The sequence below is a fragment of the Nothobranchius furzeri genome, chromosome 8 (genome assembly GCF_043380555.1).
Source record: "Nothobranchius furzeri strain GRZ-AD chromosome 8, NfurGRZ-RIMD1, whole genome shotgun sequence".
Lineage (NCBI taxonomy): Eukaryota > Metazoa > Chordata > Actinopteri > Cyprinodontiformes > Nothobranchiidae > Nothobranchius > Nothobranchius furzeri.
In genome coordinates, this window is record NC_091748.1 from 76,342,497 (window position 1) to 76,357,903 (window position 15,407).

Genomic DNA, 15,407 nt, shown 5'->3' on the forward strand with positions numbered 1-15,407 from the left:
AGTTTTTACCTGACAATGGCACAACACTGCCAGTTTTAGGCAGAATATTTAAATTTTAACTAAGATGCACTGAAGTGCCAAATTATTGACTACACGTGTCTGCAGCACGATTAGACACTTGTTTATTTTGTTTATCAGCAAAAAAAAGTTTATTTGGGGGTGACTTGCTCTTTAAGGGCAATTCTCATCTGTTTTGATTGATCTCATCTGTAGACATTTATTATAATTGGGGATGTCAAACAACTAACTTTTAAATGTAATTAAACATTGGCTGTGAATTAATCAAAATTGATCACGATTTCCAAAAATGACTGAAAAAATACCAAATAAAACAAAAGTAAATGAATGCCATCCTCCATGTGATGATAACCTGGGCAACTGCCATAAAGTCACATCAAGAAATGCTGCTGATCATTCCAATGATCCCAAATAGACTCACATTAGGCCACATGAAAGCAACTGAACCCAAAAATATATTAACCAGTATATAACTGCACTCTCACACAACACGCCTGCAGCAACAGTTAGTACTTCTCCCTCCCTTTTAAAAGCGTTTTCGCTTCTGAGGACATAGTGGTTGTAAAACCACATGCTAGTAGTCTGGCCCTGGTGTGATCAACCAGTTTCTGCGGGAATGTGACGGCAGAACCGGTTCGCAGCAGTAATCGATTTACATCGAATTTATCGATTCGTTGTTGCAGCCCTATTTTGCACATTTAAAAACAGCATGACAGTCGACTAAAGTGCTTCACAAAGGAGCACGAATGTTCCAAAACTGCAGTTCAGACAACAATATTCAACAATGCAACAACACATGAAGTTAAAAAACAACAGAAGTAGCACATCTACATACTAATGTCTGCAGTGCTGTCTCCAGAAATGCTGAGAAACATGTTGTTGCATTCAGATGCTGCTCCAGTCCGACATACGGACACGGCTACTCATTCCAAACGGACGTGCAGCTCAGGTGTACAAACTTTTGACAAGTACCGTACACTCTTGTACACTTTTATGTTTTCTGTCACTTCTAGCACTTTCATTACAACTTAAGCTAACAAAAAACAATCATTTAGGTTTATCAAATAAAACACAACTGTAGATTTTGATCAGTTAGCTCTATAAAAATAAACAGAGCAAGGTAAGCAGTTTAGCCAAAGTGAGGCAGTTGCTACATTTACAAACACTAACTTAACCTACCTCGTGTATTTTTTCTGGATTCACAGGAACGTCCGTTTTTGTTCGTGTGAAAACACAGCACAGGCCTGTGAGGCGCGTGTCAGCTAAGTTAGCTAACAACAGCCTCTGGATTTTCCCATCTTTGGTTGGCCCAAGGTATGTGCGCCCACATTCTGAAAAACAAAAACAGTTTGTTTGAAATGAAAACTGAACTATAAACGCACCAGTTGTTGCTTTAACATCACTTATAATAAGAATAATAATAATAATAATAATAATAACAATATTACATTTTACTTAAAAGCGCCTTTCTAGTCACTCAAGGACACTGTACAGAATAAAAACACAAATCATTCAATAAAACAAAGTAAACATACGTAAACATCAGCAAACAAGGCACTCTAAAATTCAAAGTTGATATGTGGTTATGAAGAAGTGAGTTTTGAGTTGTTTTTTGAATTCTGTGAATGAGTTAATGTTCTTGATGAGAGGGGGAAGGGAGTTCCAGAGTTTGGGAGCGGTGCAGCTGAAGCCTCTACTCCCCATGGTGCTGAGACGGAAGGAGGGCACAGAGAGATGAATGGAGGAGGAGGACCTGAGGGAACTGGACGAGGTGGCGATGTGAACGAGATCTGTGAGGTAGTGAGGGGCGAGGTTATGGATGGCCTTGAAGGTGAGAAGGAGAATCTTGGTAGTTAATCCTGGTGTGCACTGGTAGCCAGTGGAGTTGTTTGAGGATGGGGGTGATGTGATGAGAGATGGGAGTTTTAGTGACGATGCGTGCTGCTGCATTCTGAACCAACTGGAGCTTACGGAGGGTTTTCTGAGGGAGGCCTGAGAGAAGAGAGTTGCAATAATCGATACGTGATGTAACCAGACTATGGACAAGAATAGAAGTAGAGTGGACATCAAGGGAGGGGCGAAGACGATTAATGCTACGAAGTAAGGCTGGGCGATATGGCCTCAAATCTATATTGCGACATAATCTGAAGCATGTGCGGTAACGATGTATATTGCGATATATTTTTTACTCTGTTTATATATGTGACAATGACATGCTTTTAAATATCCTCATGTGGCAAATATGCCACTTGAGGCATAAAGGCATCCTCCTCCACCCACTCCATGCTTGCATTCACCGCCATTCTGTTGCCCCAATGTCAGCAGGGTACACATCTTAGTGATGTCATGTGTTATCGCGATATCGCGGTATTGCGATATAGCCAAAAACTCTATCATTACCCAATTTTATATCGTTTTTACCTTATGTCGTTTAGATTGCCCACCCCTATTACGAAGATGGAAATAAGCTGACTGTGTGATGCTACTGATATGAGATTGGAAAGATAGTGTGCTGTCGAGGATGACACCCAGACTCTTGACCTGGGGAGATCATCTTTGCTGAAAGCCTCGCTCATATTAGGGCTGGATAATAATTCAATGACATATCTATTTATAGACATGTGGTGGAAAGGGAAAAAAATCAGGTAGATAAAAACTTTGATTAAAAAAGTTTTCTTTCCTTTTTCATTACGGCCTATTGGTTAAACACTAGTCATAACTTACTTCCAACCAATCAACAACACAGAGCCAGGCAGTGCTCAGCATAAATAAGTACACCCCTTTTAACTCATTCACTACCACTGACGACAAAAGTCGTCATTTTAAATCCAAATGTTGAAAAACGCTGGCAGCGAAGGGCTTTACTGATCAGGAAACGTCTGGCAGTGAATGAGTTGTGGGCTCGACACACGGGAGGCGACAAACGACCGCGATCAGCGAAATTTGTCGCTTTTATTACCCGTCACACGGGAGGCGATCCACGGCAGCGGCCAGCGGCAAAGCCTTCTACACGTTCTGTTCCATGGCGAAATCGAAACTTCCGTTGTTTTGATTGGCTGTGTCAGGTTGGAGGGAATTAAGGTTATTTAAGCGGTTCAGAGTTAAATAAAGTGGTAGATATGATGTTTCACAAGGTGCTGCTAGAGTTATGTGAAATCTTACTTGTGATTTTACTATAAAATATAATAATGATCAACTTCTCCTCCATGTTTGCTCGGAGGTGCACGGAGCATCCTGTCTGCTCATTGGTCAGTGAATGAAACCTCCGTTGATTGGTCCTCGTCCGAGCGACAGCGATGAAAAGTTGAAAATGTTTCAACTTTCTGGGATTGCGTCGCTGGGTCGTCCGTGCATGACACGTGCACGAGTGCAAACTTTCACACGCACGTTTTTCGAGTTTCGCTTAGTAGGAGGCAGACCCGCGATTATCGCTTTGTCGTGCATGTCTCATTGAAAATGAATGGAGGAGAGGCGATGTCGCCTCCCGTGTGTCGAGCCCATTAAAAAGTACGAATTTAATCAGTAGCTCAGTAAACATAAGAACTATTTCCACAAGGCTGTGTTTCATTGAACACTTGTTTAGCTCCACAACATGAAATTAAGGTTAATAACATAACTACTTGTAACGAGCAGACAGCTTGCTCGGTTGTGGGTCTGGCCCTCCATAAGTCCCCTTTGAAAGGTCGGCCCTTTCAAAATTGTGCTCTAAATCATTGTTAATATTTTAAAACAAAGCAGCAGTGCTTACAGTCTATACCTTTAATCCACAGCTCTGCCTGTTACTGATGGCTGATGGAGCAAGAACAAGAAAATGTGTCCAGCGCCCTCAATTAACTCTCAAAAAGCCAAGCTTCTAGACTGAGGACTAGATCCGCCAGTCTGGACTTTTCCGAGGGGTTTAAGATTCCCAGAGTTAAAGGAGGTCTTAGATTCTTGTTCCAGAACTCCCTACAACCAAACGGGGTTCTTTTGCATGTTTCTGATGGATCACCACAGGTTTTCTGGCATGCTGCAAAGGAAATGAGAAGAATACACTCACACTACTTATGTCGCGTGCCCGTCCCATTTACCGGTTCCTTTAAAACCTAGTTCCGTTAGAACTTATGAGATGGTGCATCCATCAGGGTTCGATGGGGATGTCGGTGAGTATTATGGTATTAGATCCTGGTTTGGGCGTTCTAAGTTAGAATCATATCTTTTATTTTAAAGGTGAAATAATATGTAAGACCTTTCCTTCTGTAGTAGCTCACTTCTTTTTAAGCAATCCCGTTATCTTAAGGTTTCTTTATATTAATCTGTCACAAACCGTAAAGTAAGTCCTGATAATTCCAGAACCCATAATTAATGTGCTTACCTCTGTGCAATTAATGATCAGAGCCCCCACTCGTGAAGCTTTAGAGAAAACCTGAAAGAATCAGGATTATGTTTCTTTTTCAAAAAAGGTTTATTACAAAATCAAAATACAAAAATGGGTAGATGAAAAAACAACTGCTATCCCCCACGGAGGAATTAGTTCAAAATGATTAAATAAGAGTTAGTTTACACCAGCTCTTGTCTTCTCAGAATCTCCCCAAGAACGAAGCCCTCTAGCTCTGCTTCTCTCCAAAAAACTGCCTGTCATCCCCCATCCAGCAGGACGGGGGATGACCCCTCCAAATCTGCTCTGTCTCTTCTTGTCCTCTGCCCCAGCTGCTGTCCGCTCTCCCCAACTCTCTCTGCTGTTCAGAGCTGTTCTTATATACCCTTCCTGGACCAGCTTAAGGTCAAGGAGTCATTTACCAGATACACACTTTGTAGCTCAACACAAAACATTTGGTGTCATTTTCACTACATGCATTCTTCTTAACACAGGTCATTACATCATCTTTTGCAGCATTCTTCAGTTTCTCTCCAATGTTCCCGAGAGGGCTTCTGAATCTGATGGGCTTGTCTTCACTCTGTTCTCCTCCAATCCCATCTTTCCAAGCCAGGGGTGGGGCAAAGAGGTGGGGTCAGTCTCCTGACCCTTCGCCCAGTTCTGTCCTCTTGTCCCTGTGACCCTTGTGTGACCCTTGTTTCTGACCACAGTTTTTTTGACCTGCAGCCCAACTCCTGTCGACTGGTTGATTTTGCTCGCACAAGCCAGTCCAGTGTGGCTCACCTTTTGACCCCGTACATGCCACTGTCTTTGGCATGTGGGACTCGCAACACTTACAGTGGTGTGAAAAACTCTTTGCCCCCTTCCTGATTTCTTATTCTTTTGCATGTTTGTCACACAAAATGTTTCTGATCATCAAACACATTTAACCGTTAGTCAAAGATAACACAAGTAAACACAAAATGCAGTTTTGAAATGATGGTTTTTATTATTTAGGGAGAGAAAATCCAAACCTACATTGCCCTGTGTGAAAAAGTTATTGCCCCCTGAACCTAATAACTGGTTGGGCCTCCCTTAGCAGCAATAACTGCAATCAAGCGTTTGTGATAACTTGCTACGAGTCTTTTACAGCGCTCTGGAGGAATTTTGGCCCACTCATCTTTGCAGAATTGTTGTAATTCAGCTTTATTTGAGGGTTTTCTAGCATGAACCACCTTTTTAAGGTCATGCCATAGCATCTCAATAGGATTCAGGTCAGGATTTTGACTAGGTCACTCCAAAGTCTTCATTTTGTTGTTCTTCAGCCGTTCAGAGGTGGATTTGCTGGTGTGTTTTGGGTCATTGTCCTGCTGCAGCACCCAAGATGGCTTCAGCTTTAGTTGACCAACAGATGGCCGACGTTCTCCTTCAGGATGTTTTGGTAGACGGTAGAATTCATGGTTCCATTTATCACAGCAAGCCTTCCAGTTCCTGAAGCAGCAAAACAACCCCAGACCATCACACTACCACCACCATATTTTATTGTTGGTATGATGCTCTCTGTCTGAAATGCTGTGTTACTTCTACGCCAGCTGTAACGGGACATTTGCCTTCCAAAAAGTTCAACTGTTGTCTCATCAGTCCACGAGGTATTTTCTCAAAAGTCTTGGCAATCATGGAGATGTTTCTTAGCAAAATTGAGACGAGCCCTAATGTTCTTTTTGCTTAACAGTGGTTTGCGTCTTGGAAATCTGCCATGCAGGCCATTTTTGCCCAGTCTCTTTCTTATGGTGGAGTCGGGAACACTGACCTTAATTGAGGCAAGTGAGGCCTGCAGTTCTTTAAAGGTTGTCCTGGGGTCTTTTGTGACCTCTCGGATGAGTTGTCTCTGCGCTCTTGGGGTAATTTTGGTCGGCCGCCCACTCCTGGGAAGGTTCACCACTGTTCCATGTTGTTGCCATTTGTGGATAATGGCTCTCACCGTGGTTCGCTGGAGTCCCAAAGCTTTAGAAATGGCTTTTTAACCTTTACCAGACTGATAGACCTCAGTTACTTTTGTTCTCATTTGTTCTTGAATTTCTTTGGATCTTGGCATGATGTCTAGCTTTTGAGGTGCTTTTGGTCTACTTCTCTGTGTCAGGCAGCTCATATTTAAGTGATTTCTGGATTGAAACAGGTGTGGCAGTAATCAGGCTTGGGGGGGGGGGGGGGGGGCTAATAAAAACCAAGAAAACAAAACAAAGTTCTTAAAAAAATTAAGTGTAGGAAGATTTATCCCACTACACGTTTGTGCCTGTATAAAGCAATAATTTATCAGCATGTAGTATTTATGTAGTTGATACGATTCAGATCATCTTCAAAACTCCGTCCCATGCCCAGGGACGTATCTAAGCATTTTGGGGGCCGAGGCAAAATAGACCCCTGCCAGGTATTTTAAGTTGAAGTGCTCTCTGTTTTTATATTAGACTTTTTATATCTGCAATAAAGTCCAAAAGTGAAGAATTTGTTATTTATTACTTGATTGTTCAAGCTACCTCACAGAAGTGATCTGTTGTTAAAAATTCAAATAAAAAGGTAATTAAATAAAAAATAAGGAACATTCTGGAATTATTTATTCCTTTTCTTATTTTTTTTTTTATGTATCAAAAGTATCGGATCGGGACTCGGTATCAGCAGATTCTCTAAATCAAATGACTCGGAGGCAAAAAAACAGACCAGGACATCCCTAATTTGAACCACACTAGAAGCAACATTGCCAACAACAACCATGAAGCCCAAAACGAATATTAAAGGGGTCTTCCACTGAGAAACAATTGTTTATCTATTATTTTTTTAAATGATCGGTGAATTAACATGCACGCTGAACATGAAAATAGTCTCCTACACCTATCTCCTGCAGTAGCTTCTGATAGAAAACAGACGGTGAAACTCTAGGATTAGAAAATCCTGACAGATCTACGTCACACTGTCACTAACATTCATGGACTCACCCATCTGGACTCACGACGGGGCAGGCTGTTGTTGGGTTAGCGTCCAGGAAACAGCAGAGAACGTCTCGACTACTAGAAGCTAACCGTTAGCATTAGCAACTCCACCACACAGCAGAACTCCTTCAGACTTGTGTTATTTGTGGAGATAAAACATCAACGCAAATGGAGACAGTGGTAGAGTCGAGTTGTAGTTAGCCAATCAGAGGAAAGGTGTCCCAATGTCAGGAAATAAGAGCCCAAACATGTTGTCTGAAGCTACAATCTTCTCTGGTTGATTTCTCTGTGCTGAAACAGGGTTAGGGTTATGGTTTACCTAACCCTAATGGGGAGTTAACCCTAACCAGACACTGTTCAGAGAGGTGTACTGTTTCCCCTCCTTGTAAATCTCACATTTGATGATGGACCACAGGTTCTCAATGGGGTTCAGATCAGGTGAACAAGGAGGCCATGTCATTAGTTTTTCTTCTTTTATACCCTTTCTTGCCAGCCACGCTGTGGAGTACTTGGACGCGTGTGATGGAGCATTGTCCTGCATGAACATCATGTTTATCTTGAAGGATGCAGACTTCTTCCTGTACCACTGCTGAAGGTGTCTTCCAGAAACTGGCAGTAGGACTGGGAGTTGAGCTCGACTCCATCCTCAACCCGAAAAGGCCCCACAAGCTCATCTTTGATGATACCAGCCCAAACCATTACTCCACCTCCACCTTGCTGGTGTCTGAGTCGGACTGGAGCTCTCTGCCCTTTACCAGTCCAGCCACGGGCCCATCCATCTGGCCCATCAAGACTCACTCTCATTTCATCAGTCCATAAAACCTTAGAAAAACCAGTCTTGAGATATTTCTTGGCCCAGTCTTGACATTTCAGCTTGTGTGTCTTGTTCAGTGGTGGTCGTCTTTCAGCCTTTCTTACCTTGGCCATGTCTCTGAGTATTGCACACCTTGTGCTTTTGGGCACTCCAGTGATGTTGCAGCTCTGAAATATGGCCAAACTGGTGGCAAGTGGCATCTTGGCAGCTGCACGCTCGACTTTTCTCACTTCATGGGCAGTTATTTTGCACCTTGGTTTGTCCACACGCTTCTTGCGACCCTGTTGACTATTTTGAATGAAACGCTTGATTGTTCGATGATCACGCTTCAGAAGCTTTGCAGTTTTAAGACTGCTGCATCCCTCTGCAAGATATCTCACTATCTTTGACTTTTCTGAGCCTGCCAAGTCCTTCTTTTGACCCATTTTGCCAAAGGAAAGGAAGTTGCCTAACAATTATGCACACCTGATATAGGGTGTTGATGTCATTAGACCACACCCCTTCTCATTACAGAGATGCACATCACCTAATATGCTTAATTGGTAGTAGGCTTTCGAGCCTATACAGCTTGGAGTAAGACAACAAGCATGAAGAGGATGATGTGGACAAAATACTCATTTGCCTAATAATTCTGCACTCCCTGTATTAAGAACATCGGTGAAGGACCTCTTTGAGAAAAGAAAAAAGTCCAGAAAGGTATCGTTTCCTGATGTGATCCTACCTTCTCCTGGGACTCCAGACTCCTGATACACGAAGGAGATTGTTCGACCACCTCCAGCAGCAAAGAAATGATCAAATGCATCCAGCTATTCAGCATTAAAAAAAATAACAAAAAGAAATAATTATTTTTATGCAGTGACGTTAGAAAGAAGCATTTAAAAAAATATATAATAAAGACAGATATTTAAAAGCTACACCAACAGTATACTAAAAGCAAACTAGGGCTGGGCAATAAATCAAAAATGTATCGTTATCAAAATTTGTGACTCTTATTGCGATCATTTTATCTACGCCAATAAATTTGATGAATAAAAAATGAAAAGATGTGTGTAGGTTGGCAACATTCATGTTCCTTTAAGAAGCTGTACCACACGGAGTCTTTAATACATGTGACAGCGCCATCTAGTGGAGGACTTTTGTTTCTGCGCATACCTGTAGTTATCGCCCATTTATCGCTATCGAGGTGAAATCCTCAATATATCGTGATATTGATTTTAGGCCATATCACCCAGCCCTGAAGCCAACTGTAGAAAAACTGACAGTATCTTTTATTTATTTATAAAACTTATTTCCTGCATTGTTTTCTGGCTTCTGCATTGTCCAAAGTAGTTCAAACCATGTAATTCATTTATTTTTTTTCTCGGTACATTTGACCTGTTTAAATGAAAAGCTGACAACCCGAAAAAATGCAAAGAGGCCCGAAAGCATCCATGGGACGCCACAACCAAGTGGCTGGCATCGTGTACAGCACGAGTGGGGAACCCTGGTCCTGGAGGGACGGTATGCTGCACGTCTTTGCTCCAACCCTTCTGATTCAGCAGTTGATTCACCTGTTCAGCAGCTCATCAGGCTCTACAGAAGCCTGTTAATCACCTGCTGATTGAAATCAGGTGTGTTGAAGCAGGGTTGAAACTAAAATATGCTGGAGACCAGCCCTCGATGGACCAGGCTTCTCCACCCCTGGTGTACAGGAACATCTGTGCAGAGTATGGACTGGAAGCCCCAAGGTCAAAGTGAGTAACACCCCCTAAGGTGGTTGAGAACAAGAGAGCCAGGCTCCTGTGGGACTTCCAGATCCAGACTGACGATATGGTGACGGTGAACCAACCGGACATTGTGGTGGTGGACAGACAACAGAGGACAACCGTTGTGGTTGGTGTGGCGATACCAAGTGATGCAACATCTAGAGAAGCACCAGGGCCTCAAAGAAGAACTTGAGAAAGCCTGGAGAGTGAAGACATCGGTAGTACCCGTGATCGTCGGGACACTCGGGGCAGTAACCCCCAAACTGGAGGAGTGGCTAAAGCAGATCCCAGGAAAAACAACAGACATCTCAGTCCAGAAAAGAGCAGTTCTAGAAACAGCTGAGATACAGCAGAACCCTCAAGCTCCCAGGCCTCTGGTAGAAGACCCGAGCTTGGAAGGAAGAGACCACCCGCGGAGGGTCAGATGGGATTTTTTTTTAATAGAATTAAGCTGCATTGACTTTCATTTATTTGTTCTAATAGTCTCAAGAATGTATAAGAATATGTTTGAAATGCTTGCATTTTTACAATTTAATGTAACGAACACTCCTTTGTGAAAAAGAACTTACTGATGGCGAGTCTAAAATGAAGTCCTCGACTTCTGTTGGTGTCAAATTCAGGGCGATAGCCAGTCTCCTGATCATGTACATATGTGCAGGAGTCAGCAGCTTTTTCCGCTCTGCCCTTGCTTCTTCATAACAAGCCTGAAAAAGAGGGAGGTGGACATGTTCTTGTAAATAGTTAATCGTCCTTCATCTTGGAAAAGGGGTTCAACAGTGTGCCTGAAGCTACAAACCAACATTTAAACGTTTACTTACATGGGACGCACGCTTGTCGACTTTAGAGCCTTCCATTGTTAAAATGTCCTCGTCTGTCAGAAGTTAATTCTTCTGCTTTTTCTCTCTAGAAAGAAAAACAGAATTATACATTGAGTTTGTAATTTCCAAAATAAAACATTACACTAAAATAAAATGCTCTAGTAATTCAACCTCTCAAAAAAACAAAAAGATATTGAAATATGAGCTGTTTTTTGAAACCAAATATGGATTTGTTCCAAGGAACAAAAGCTTTTAAATAAACATTAGAAGCCCCTAAACCCCTCTATAGCTATTGGCCCTGGCATTGTAGCAGTTTGCTAATGATAACGGTCGCATATTGGTTTTCTAACCGGCAACCGAAAGTGGCCATCATTTTAAAATGTGGCCTGGCTTATTTAGCAGAGCACATTTCCTTCATATCATCGCTGCTGCGGCCATCCGTCCGCCGGAGCCGTTAGGCTCTGGTAGCTCAGGCTGTGTGAGACCAGACGTCACTAACGCCTCCACAGCAGAAGATGTTTTATTATTTTTTTATGAAAACGAGACTACTCAATAATATGACATAAAAGACACGGCATATGTTTGAATCAGACATTTTTAGTCCTAAAAGTCGAATCTGTCCATCTTTTTCCAACTTTAACCAAGTGGAATGGTTTCTATAGCGCCTCTCAGGATAAGGATAAAAATCACTAGGCGCTTAAAATCACGGTAATATTAGCTAAACTGTTTTCTACATTTTAATAAAGAAAACTACGGTAAAATAACGACAGCTATATTTGTCAGCACGTTGTCCAAATATTTTCTACGACCAAAGGCTTTTAAATACATTTTGAGTCCCGAACCCATGTAGCCGTTGATCGATAGCTTTGGTAGCGGTTTTGCTAATGACATCAGTTCGTGAGCATATTTTGGTCTCCATTTTCTTACCGTGAGTGGCCATCTGTTTGAATGCCCTGGCTTATTCCGGATTTCCTTCGAACTGTCACCGTGAAACGTTTAGTTGTTGTCTCCACACCATCCAAAGTTCTGCCTACGCTTTCATCCGTCCGTTGGAAGCGCTCGGATCGGCCGTTACTACGCATGCGCAAATCTGTTAACCCTTATGGTCTTACCAGAGTGCCCCCTGGTGGTGTCCTAACGTAGTAACAAGTGTCACAGATGGGTGACAAACGTTGCTTTTAAACATTTTTTTTCTATATTTTTCTAAGGTTTTAAATGTCCAAACACCAATGTAAACATAGGCAAGAAATAGTTATAGCTTAATTAAAAATTTTATTTATTGTGCTTTGGGATTTTTTTCTAGAAAGGTAAGCAAGGCAATGCAGCTTTATTTATGTAGCACATTTCATACCCAGAGGCAATTCAAAGTGCTTTCTATTAGCAAGAATAGCAGGAACAGCAGAGAAACAGGACGAATAACGACACACACACACACACACACACACACACACACACACACACACACACACAAACACACACCAAGTAGTGTTTCTATGGTTACATTGTGATTTCTTAGTAAATATTCTATTTGGCGAAAGATAAACTTTATTGTATTTATCCTAGTGAATCTATAATTAAACGGATAAACTAGTAGTAGCACATTCAATGTCAAAGAAAGTAAAATGTTATTATCAGGAGAGGGAGAATGTTTAAGTGGTTAGCAGCAGTGTGCTAGACGATGGCCCCCTCCATGAGGCCCCCACAGCTCAGCAGAACGTCATTGTCGCTTCTTCTGGGGAGAAAAACACTTAGAGAGAAAATAAAGTCAACAGCTGAAATAGCAGGAAATAATACAGTTAATGAGCAGATTGTAGAAGAAAGTAGTCAAGTGTGGAAAGTGGTCAGTGTGTCCTCCAGCAGTCTAAGCCTATAGCAGCATAACTACAGAGATAACTCTGGATAACATGAAACTAAAACAAAGATAAGACCAGGCTGGAGAGAGTATGTGTCTGAGTACCATAGTGAAGCACGCCAGGCCTCCAAAGAGTGAGCGCTGGATGGGAGACCTAGCCATGGGCCTGCGTTTGTGCGTAAAAGGGCTACAAATGCTAAATAGAAATATGCAGTGTGGTTTATTAGTAAAAATGATCAATGAGAGCTGGGTCTCTGAAACTCCTTAATAACACAAAAGACTTCTGGAAAGAAGAGAGATGCACTCGAGGCCCAATCGCAATGCTCACACTGCGCCCTGCGGACTTCAGCAAAGTGCATTTGGAGAAAGTGTGCAGTAGGGTTCGAGTGTGTAGAGCACACACACGTGTGCAAATAATTGCAGAGTTGAGACAGGGAGCATTGTGTCATCAATCGCAACGCATGGCGGGAGGCTGGTCGCTGTGATCCTTTTTTCAAAAACCTTTATTAGCAACTTTTAAACAAACAGTTATTTTAAATACATTTACATTTATTGCTGCTTTGTCTAAAATTTTTAGAGCATCAACTAGTCATCCTAAAATGTAACAAAAAATGTAAAAATATAAAAAAGAATTTAGAAAATGGTTAAAAATATATTTAAAATGAGCAAAAAATAGACAATTGTGATTAAAAAATGTTAAGAAAGAGAGAGAGTGAACAGGAAAGAGGGAAATCAGTGGATCCTGAGGAAGGTGGAATAGGTGGGGAGAGCAGAATAAAGAGAGAGAGGTGAAGAAGGTCATACAAAAGCCAGCTTGAACAAGTGAGTCTTCAGCTGCTTTTAAAGGAGTTCACTGAGTCCACTGATCTCAGGCTCAGGGGGAGAGAGGTCCAGAGTCTGGGGGACACAGAAGCAAATGATCTGTCACCTTTGACCTTTAGCCTGGTGCTGCACAACCAGTAGGCTTTGATCACTGGACCTCAGGGACCTGCTGGGGGTGTAGGGACTAAGAAGATCACCAATGTAAGATGGTGCTTGTCCATGTAAGGCCCTATAGACCAGAACCAGGATCTTGAAATGAACCCTGAAGTTGACTGGCAGCCAGTGAAGCTGGAGGAGAAGCGGGGTGATGTGGGCGTGTTTGGAGGACTTGGTCAGAAGCCGAGCACAGGCGTTCTGAACCACCTGTAGACGGTTCAGGGAGGTTCTGCTCAGACACGTGAAAAGAGAGTTACAGTAGTCTAAGCGTGAGGAGATGAAGGTGTGGAGAACTGTCTCAAGTTCAGAGCGGGACAGAATGGGACTCAGCCTAGCAACGTTCCTGAGAAGGAAGAAGGAAGAGCGAACAAGAGAACTGACATGAGAATCCAGAGTGAGAGCCGGGTCAAAGGTCACCCCAAGATTCCTGACAGAAGGTTTGAAGTTAGAAGCAAGCTGACCAAGAGAGTCTCTGACTTATTAATGTCTTTGAACAGATGAGAACACACTCAGGAGTACATGAAATAGTTTTATTAACTGGAAACGTGTACAGGGTTGGTAATGCAGAGTAATAATGCTGAACAATAAGCAGAAGTAGAGAGAAAACACATCTCCACTCAGATTCCTTTAATACACAACGGCCGTGGCCGATACGAGGAGTTTTGCATAGAAGTAGGGAGAGTGAGGGGGTTGTATCTATGGGGCGCTTTAAAGGGAACTCATAATGAAATCTACATAAAGTTCCAGCATATTCATCCTGGGTGGGTTACCATAAAACAGGATCTACATCTGTGTATTAAATAAAAAATATATACATGAGGAGAAACTAGGGGTGAAGGGAGGTGGGCGACACGAAGCCATGCAGTGATCAAAGCTGCTTTTGGCAGATCTGGGACCAGCTGAAGCAAACAGAGCCTACAGGTTTACATCATTTCTGCTAGTTTTCTGCGTTAGCCCTTTTCTGAAAGTGAGACTGGTGACCTCCAGGGAGCGCCCTCTCTCTGAAGGTAGTGTGGATTCACATAGAGCCCTTAGAAGAAGACCTTCTCATGAGGAGTTGTGCTCTTCCAGGCAGAACAAGGACACCTGAGGGCAAAGTTCACAGGATCGCCCCAAAAGAGGCGGGCTAAAGCGAGCAGGCCTCCACCCTGTAACGATTAGAGTGCTCTGAGCCGATTCACTTCCAGTTTCAGCGGTTTTCCTTTCCAGTTATGAAAAGCAGCTTTTAAAGCTGTCCTTAAAAAACAACTAAAGGCACAAACAGGATATTTCCTCTTTGCTGCCCACGGCTCCCTGTTCATCCAGGCTTTAACTGGCTTGATTCTTGTGTGTAACCTGAGTTTTCTCCTGGTCAAGTCTGGAACACAAGTCGGAGCAAAAAGGCAACTAAACCAAGGGCCTCATTAATAAAGCCGAGTGTGCACAAAGAGTCAGTCTCCCGAAGCACACGGACGTCACTTTCTACGCAACCTTTACGACGAAAACTTTACAGGTGAGATGGTGAATTTAAGCTACATTTTAAGACTTAGACACCGTTGGATGCGCGCGCACACACACACACACACACACACACACACACACACTTGTATTTATTGCACAGGGGCAACGGTGGCAGAGGAGCTTAGTGCCTGCCCCGTAACGGGGTTTCAGGTTGGAGCCCTACCACGTCTGTAGCAGTCGTGTCCTTGGGCAAGGCACTTCATCTGCTGGTGGTGGCCGGAGGTACCAGTGGCACCATTGTTCAGTGAAGCTGTATCCTGACCAGTGTTTAGATGTGTGTGTGAGTGTGTGTGTGTGAGAATGAATGACAGGTTGTGTTAAAGCACCTAGGGGTGGAGTGTAGGACTCTAGTGGCACTTACA

The 15,407-nt window shown here is 42.7% G+C and overlaps 2 protein-coding genes across 3 annotated transcripts in view; both read right to left on the reverse strand.

The window, feature by feature from the left end:
- The window catches only part of LOC107392631 (dynein axonemal heavy chain 8), a 73,097-nt gene extending 61,313 nt beyond the window's left edge, over positions 1 to 11,784 (reverse strand). For both annotated transcript variants that reach the window (XM_054752018.2, XM_054752017.2), the window contains exons 1-5: positions 11,643 to 11,784; positions 10,716 to 10,800; positions 10,467 to 10,601; positions 8,874 to 8,958; positions 1,198 to 1,349 (exon numbers count right to left, since the gene is read on the reverse strand). In XM_054752018.2, the coding sequence (XP_054607993.2) occupies positions 1,198 to 1,349; positions 8,874 to 8,958; positions 10,467 to 10,601; positions 10,716 to 10,751 (408 nt within the window). In that variant the 5' untranslated portion in view covers positions 10,752 to 10,800; positions 11,643 to 11,784. The remainder of the gene's footprint in view (positions 1 to 1,197; positions 1,350 to 8,873; positions 8,959 to 10,466; positions 10,602 to 10,715; positions 10,801 to 11,642) is intronic.
- Positions 11,785 to 14,061: 2,277 nt separating this feature from the next.
- The window catches only part of LOC107393039 (1-phosphatidylinositol 4,5-bisphosphate phosphodiesterase gamma-1), a gene marked incomplete in the record, with an annotated part of 34,699 nt that continues 33,353 nt past the window's right edge, over positions 14,062 to 15,407 (reverse strand). The window contains 1 exon segment of the mRNA XM_070554324.1: positions 14,062 to 15,407. This exon segment is cut by the window's right edge and continues 777 nt beyond it.